Source organism: Lycium ferocissimum, unplaced genomic scaffold (genome assembly GCF_029784015.1).
Source record: "Lycium ferocissimum isolate CSIRO_LF1 unplaced genomic scaffold, AGI_CSIRO_Lferr_CH_V1 ctg21062, whole genome shotgun sequence".
Taxonomy (NCBI): domain Eukaryota; kingdom Viridiplantae; phylum Streptophyta; class Magnoliopsida; order Solanales; family Solanaceae; genus Lycium; species Lycium ferocissimum.
The window spans coordinates 1-7,790 of record NW_026719458.1 but is presented as its reverse complement, the minus strand read 5'-3'; the positions used below and the strand labels follow the sequence as shown (position 1 = coordinate 7,790).

Sequence of the window (7,790 nt, the reverse complement as noted above, 5' to 3'; positions counted from 1 at the left end):
GTTGGTACCTCAAGGTACCATCATCCCCCCTAGTTCAAAAACTGTCGTCTTATGCTTGTGAATTCCTTCCCTAGTTGTGACAAGAAGGTTTTATCAAACTGTTTCTCCTTTACTTCTACTACTAAGAAGAACTTAGCTCTATTCTAAACAACCACACCACTTTTTTCAAAGTCCAGGAGTTGAAATCCTAGGTTTGCTAACCGGTGAACTTCCCTTGGCAAATTTTTTTTTTTTTTGCTTTCTTCTAAATGGGCTAAAATTTCCATGGATCATGACTAAGAGCATCTGTTACCACATTCCCTATCTCTGGATAATAGAGAATATCGATATCATAATGCTTGAGTAACTCAAGCCAGCTTCTCTGTAAAATGTTGAACTCCCTCCTCTTGAAAGTATATTGGAGATTCTTATGATATGTGAAGATATCGACATGAACTCGATATAAATAGTGACGCCAAATCTTTATGGCTAACACCATTGCTGCTAACGTTAAATTGTGAGCCAGATAACCCTTCTGGTGACTCTTAAGCTGTCTGGAAGCATAAGCTACTACCTTCCCATGTTTCATCAAAAACATCAAAGACCAACTCCTGAAGTATCACAATATACTACTAATCCATCAGTTCCCTCTGGTAGGGTCAATATTGGAGTAGAAGTCAACTTACTTTTTAGCTCTTGGAAACTTTTCTCACAAGCATTCAACTACTAGAATTTGGTGTTCTTCTAGGTCAACTTGGTCAATAAAGCGAAAATAGAGGAAACACCCTCTACAAATCTTCTATAGTATCCCTCTTAACCCAAGAAACCTCTAATCTCTGTGGGAGTCGTGGGACTGGGCCTATTCTTCACGGCTTCAACCTTTTGGAAACTACATTTATACCTTCGCCGAAAACCACGTGACTTTAGGAATGCCCACGGGTTTCGATAAAATTCACATTTAGTATAACTTGTGATCCTGAAGGATCTGTAAAACAATCCTAAGGTGCTCATCCCTAATTAGGAGAAATTATATTACCAAGTTCATCATATCTATCATAGAATCCTTAATGTCTTGATAGTTGCACAGCCGTGGACTCTTTACATTTACCCATCATGTTACTTAGATCTCTAACTAGACAAATGAATTCATCCTTGTCCTTGGTCTCTAAGAATCAAAGGTCGTTCACCTCATCTAATCTCTTGACAATAATTCCTTCTCTTAGCAACTTAATAATGTTGTACTCTCTAATTCTGATCTGAGTGAACATAATCAAGTTAAAACTATTTGAAGAAACTCAATATTGTTTGCTCATGGTTCTCATGTCGTACACCATCTCTTCTTGGTCACGTGCATGGGTCGTATGAAAAATATATATATTTTATAAAATCAAAACAGTTTAAAATCATAGGTAATTGCCCTTAGGCTCTTTTTTGCTAAAACCATAGCGATCAATTTATGTCTGGTTTATCTAAGATTCATAACATGTTACCCCACAGGATCCTACATTAGAGCTATTATAGTCATACTTGTGGCTTCATGGCCAAAATCATAATAAAATTATTCTTTAAAGTAAAGCATATATATATTTATGATCACGAACAAATGTGTCCTTCAAAGTATACCATCATATGTGAAATTACTTCTGCACCATTCGATGTGTTTTGGGTCTCAACCCCGACATAAAAAATGTGAAAGTTTCGCTAGGATAATCATTTTGTACACATTTTTAGAAGCACATATTCCCTCCATCTTTTAGAAGAACATCTGTCAAGTTTCAAACATTTGCATCATTTTAATTCTCGTGGTAGCATGTCCATCCCTTTTTCCCTCCATCAATATGAAATCTTAACTCAACTTCATACATTAACTCGAGCATCCTTCACCCTCCTCATCTTATTAAGGTCAAAAGTGTAAACCGCTCGATTTAACTTAACATTGGCACCTTCATGTTGACTTTACTTTTGTGGTGATTTATACTGTTCTCGTGATTTTTGAATTAAATCCTTCAATTTCATCATGCTTGAACATTTTCTTCATCCACCCACCTGGAGCAGCCATATGCATAATATCATGCCCAAAAGTAGTTGTTGATCTCATTCAGATAGTCTTGAACGTTTAGAAATCATTTGAAACTTTGGCACACACTATTCACTCGTTGCCATGCATTGGTGCCGCCAATCTGTATTTGGCTTTAACCCTCATTTTTGTGGAACTTCTAGCCCTTGTGATCACAACTTATCAAGCTGAAAATTCCAATCATGAAAACAGTTCTAGGAATTACCTTCCTCGTATCATTCACTTCTTTCAGTATGTCTTTTCATAGCCATAATTCACTTCCAACCATATTCAATGAAGTCATAACATTCCCCTCCTTAAGTATGTTGTTATTATCCAATTTTCAAAGCCATTATACAAGTTCCCCTTCGCTTGAACGTGAACTTATGGACATTTTAATATAATCTCAAGTCTCATCCGTTACCAACAGACAATTCATAATTATTGCGCAATAGTTAACATCCTCACTTGGACCTTGAAATTCTTACTCATCGCTTGCGCATTTGGTTCGTACGAAATTCAATAGGAAGAGAAGGTTACTTATTACTCTAAGTTGTCACGCTTAACACCCATAAGTACAACCCTACAAGAAACGGCTTTACAGACACCCTAGACACTTGAACTAGTGTTCTGATACCAAGTTTGTCATGCCCGAACCATGGCTAGGACGGACTGGCCATTGGTGTCTTATGTCACGACCCAATTCATGAATCGTGATGGCACCTACACTGTCCCCTCAGGTAGGTGAACCATTATCTTTCTTAAGCTTTAACCCATGCTAGGAGTCTATAGAACTTAAGCAATAAAGATGGGTATAATGGTTTCTTCACTAATGGAGTTTTACTCTTTCAAAATGGGATTGGTTAGTGGATTTAACTTCTTTAAAGCATGGAATTTGATGAGATAATAAGTAATAAGCTTGAATCTTCCATTAATGTTGATGAAATTGAATGTTGGAAAGTTAGGGCTTATACCTAAATTGGGGGGTTTTTCACTTCAATAACGAAAGTAACCCATTCTTGAGTTACTTTATGGGTGTTGTTCTTCCTTATTTCTGATTATGAATAGATTGTGAGTATTTGGAGGCACTACGAAAGGGCAAGGCAAAAGTGTGATTGTTTGTGGCTCCCGCTCAGCTACCAGGTAGGTTGCGGCTTACCTTTCGATTAGACATCAATTATCAAAACATATGTGGGAGTTAGATATTGATAGGGAAAGCATACTAGGCCTTCGGGTATGGAGTTGGGATGAAATTCTATTAGGTTGGTTGTTGTTGATTGTGGCTTGTCGCCCTGTTATTGTGTTTAGGCTTGTTACCTTATTTGTTGTGTTGTGATACGTGTTTGCATTCATTTCTCTCTTAAGATTAGGCCTAAATCGTGATGTGTACTTATGATAATACATGGTTGAAATCTTGATTATAATTTACTGTTGATGATGATATCATCCAAGCATACATTCTCATTTCACCTATTTATTGATATTGAATTATGACTTGTTATTGAAGATGATAAATGAGATAAAGGAATATATTGGTTATACAAGACCTAGTCATGAGGTGTATTTGTCATATTTGGAAGGAAGGGGTTGATATATACTCTTTACGTTGATTGAGATGGTTTATATGATTCGTTCCATGGTTGACCTGATTTTTCTAATTCTTGTTCTGGCTTATGGTATTGTGACTTGTACTTCATTGCGTGGCCATGCTTATATTTGAGTGGTGTTTCAGATTTGGGTTCTAGACTTGAACCATATCTTGAGATTCATTTTGTTTACAAACATATATGTAAGGCACATTTGACAGGGGTAAGTGTAACATCCCGTAAATTCAAGTCAGGTGTGAATGTGTAAAAATCTAGTGTTAAGATGATATTATACCTATATGAATCCATTCTTGATGAATTCGGGTGGAAGATGGTCATTTTGAAGTCAAACCAACAATTAAGTTCTTAAGGGCTCTTAAATTCGCCTAAGTTTTGGTAGGTCTGTCTTCTGAGCTATTTTCACGAAGATTTGTTGCGAATTTGGAACAACGTCCTTGACAAAAGTTTTAGATTTTTGAAATAGCTTTCCAATGGTAGGTCGCCCAGCCCAAGAAAAAGTTATGATCGTTTTACTGAGCAAAGGTCAATTGTCGAAAAAGAAAAAAATATGTTGGGCCCGCGTGGCGGACCCAACATGGAAGAATTCAGTCACAGTACTCAAAATAAAAACATGATCGAGTGCGGAGCAGCGACGCGGACTCGGCGCGGATCTATCTACATTTTTCTGGTTCCGAATTTTCTTTAAATCCTATCGTTGTGTTATTTCCCACTTCATTTCAAATCGATATTTACGAGGAAAAGAACTATTTTAGAAAGTCTCTCTAATCTAAGGTGAGTTCTTACTCAATATTGATCATTCCCACACCATATCCATCCCTCTTGATAGCAAATCATCTCTAAAACCACTAAGTTAGCATGTTTACAAGAAGAAGAAGATAAAGGCGTGTGGAGATGATGCCCAGACTACGTTGAACCTTGAAATTCAATATAGTAGCTTTTAGCGGATTAAGGTATGCCTCTTTAAAAATAAAATCCTTTTTGAATATAAAGGTAATTCATATGTCTCTTTTACAAACTTCTTTAAAGATTGATTAACTTTATAAAAGCATGTTTTGAATGATATAATGAATTGGTTTTACATTCTTGAAATCTATTACGTACTTTGATTATGGTTAATGTGCGTGAGGGGAAGAGCCCACATTAAACCTAGATTGTAAATAAACCCTATATATGTATAAGGTATTATGAATGTTTTTCCTCATGAGTAGATGCTTAGTATGATGGTTAATTGTTGGTATTGATGATTTTACAAAGGAACTATGACAAAGTATTCTTGTTTAAAGAAGTGGAAACGTTTTCATGATTATCTATGAAATTATGGATTTTAAATACAATGGCATAATGAGCTTTAATGCTATTTGATGGTGTGACTACTTTGAGGCAGTTGGCAGATAAACCCCATGCTATGAACTTTGTTGTCGTTGTGTTTGGCCTAGCTACTCGGGAGGAAGGGTAGCCTAGGGGATCCTAGTGTGTCATTGCCTAGCCATTCGGAAGGAAGAGTGGCCACCGGCTGTGTTCGCTACCGGGGTGTGATTTGTGCGCCCAGCTATTCGGGGAGGAAGGATAGCTGCACCGAGAATTATATGTTCGGTGTGGTGCGTATGCGCGATATACTTGATTCTGGCTTGTATTGGCATGTGTGACATTCTTATTCTCTTGAATTGTTGATGACTATCTTAATTGATTTAAAGGCATATTTGAAGTTGTAACTTGACAAGAGGCTTTATAATCGGTTTGATACTTATTATTGAGATACGCAAATTGAATAAACGTACTTTCTGTTTTCTTATTACTTGTTGTCCAGCATTCACCGAGTACGAAGTACTCGGCATACCATTGTTGTTTTTGATGGTATGTTAGGTAACGGAGAAGAAAGGTGTTCTTGATACTCCGAGGGCGTTTGGGAAGGACTGGCTGACTAGCTGGCCGGTTGGTGGGCCACGTATTCATTCGTGGGACACTTCTATTTTCCATTTATTTATATTAGTTTCCGATTCCGTCCAGATGGGTTAGACATTTATTTCCCTTTATTCTTAGAAGTTCGCTTAGTATACATTCGAATGTGGGTAGAAGAGTTTTCGCTAACTCTTTGGGCACACTATCACGTTAAGGTGAATTATTTAAATTATAAAGACCTGGCCATTTAATTCATATATTCGACGATTTGTTACATTTATTTTATAAATTGTTGGAGGTGAATAGTGAACACGCGGGTTCCAAGTGTTGTGTGTGTCATTGAGGTTCTTCCGACGTTGTTCGACGTCGGATGCCCCGGTCCACGTCTAGGGTGGGTTTTGGGGCAAGACAAGCTTGGTATCGGAGCTTAGGTTTAAATACATCTAGGAGTTGTCCGTGTCACCAGGAGACTCACCAGTGGAGTCTTCCGCATGCGCCACGATCACCCATTACGATTGAAAGACTACCAGGACATTAATAGGTGTTTCTCATTCTTCTTGATTCTAGATTGTGCTATAGAGCTTGAACTTCCTTTAGGATCATTCTGACATGTTCATTACTCATGCTTTATGGAGATGACTTTAAGTCATGTTGCAGATGTTAACTAAGTGAACAATGGTGCTTTGAGGTGCACATTGGTTATGATGTATAATTTTATGGATGGTATAAAGTCTCTTGGGGAAATATGTAGTAGGTGTTTGGTGGTTTAGCTCGTGGGAGCGCAAATTAACCTCAGAAATGTTGCGATCCGCAGCGGTAATCTCCCTATTTACTCTCTTTTTTTGAAAGTCATATTCGATCGATTCGAGCTTGATTCTTTCTTATACAACTCTGGGCTTTGTCCTTGATTACGGTAGGGAACCTAAACAATTGTTAAAACTATATTTTTATACCCTTGCTAGTGTCCTCGACATTACTTCTAGGATCTATAAGATACATAGTGTAGTTAAGGATCGTGAGACTACTATTTGTTCGATTGAATTTGAAATAGCAAACTTTGATGTAATTTTGGGTGTAGACTAGCTTTCCAGGTGTTATGTGATTCTAGATAGCCAATAAGAAATAGTTAGGCTTGGAGTTCTAGATGAAACCGTTAATGATTGGAAGAGTAATATCATTAAATCTCGAGGTAGACTACAAATGTAAATCACTTGTTACATCTTAGGCTTGTACGGGTGTGGGGGTCATGGGAGTCTGTGAAGACCATATGGTTATTGTTAGAGTATTATATGAGTTTTGTTTGAGATAGCTTGCAATACAAAGGAACACTAGCGAGAATTTTGAAGACTTGAGGATAACTTTGACAACATTTAAGGAGAACGAGCTTTATTCAAAATTCTCTATGTGAATGTCCGGTTGAGTCTGGGCTTTCTTGGGTCGTGTGGTGGCTGACCGTGACGGCATTAAGTAGACCCTAAAAATCTCGGCGGTTGGAGGATTGGCCTAGACCGACTAGTGCAACGGAAATTCGTAGTTTCTTGGGTTTGGAAAATTATTATAGAAAGTTTGTGGAAGGTTTTTCGTCCATAGCCTCGCCATTGACTAAATTGACGCAAAAGACTGCTAAGTTTCAGTGGTCCGAAGCTTGTGAAAAGAGTTTCCAAGAGCTTAAGACAAAGGAGTTAACTTCGGCTCCTATTTTGACTTTGCCTTAAGGTGGTCCGGTGGATATGTGGTGTATTGTGATCTTTTTAGAATTGGTTTGGGCCGTGTATTGATGTAGAACGGTAAGGTGATTGTATGCTCTCGCGTCGATGAAGAAGCATGAAAAGAATTATCCAACTCATGACTTGGAGTTGGCTTCCGTTGTATTTGCCTTAAAAATTTGGCGTCATTAAATGTATGGTGAGCATTGTGATGTTTTTACTGACCATAAAAGCGTGCAATACATCTTCAAACAGCGAGAGTTGAATCTCAGACAGAGGAGGTGATTGGAGTTGTTAAAAGATTACGACTTGAATATCATGTATCATCCTAGTAAGGCTACGTAAAGCACTTGATGCTTTGAGTAGAAAATCAATGGGCACGTTGGCTTATTTGCGTGCTCGCTGACATGCCCGTAGGGAAAGAGATTCGAAGGCTTGCCGATCTTGGGTTAGACGATGAAATTGAAGACGGAGAGTTAGTAGGAATGTTACACCCAAAAATTTCCGTTTTTGCAAAGGGGAAAAACAACGAAGAGCACGAAG

General features: G+C 37.9%; 1 protein-coding gene across 1 annotated transcript; it reads right to left on the bottom strand.

The window, feature by feature from the left end:
- Nucleotides 1-253: 253 nt before the first annotated feature.
- LOC132043104 (uncharacterized) lies at nt 254-2,038 on the bottom strand. Its single transcript, XM_059433593.1, has 3 exons — nt 1,958-2,038; nt 1,167-1,235; nt 254-553 (listed from the first exon to the last, which is right to left on the bottom strand). Exons 1-3 carry the CDS (start codon nt 2,036-2,038, stop codon nt 254-256), a joined length of 450 nt encoding a protein of 149 aa, XP_059289576.1.
- Nucleotides 2,039-7,790: the final 5,752 nt, after the last annotated feature.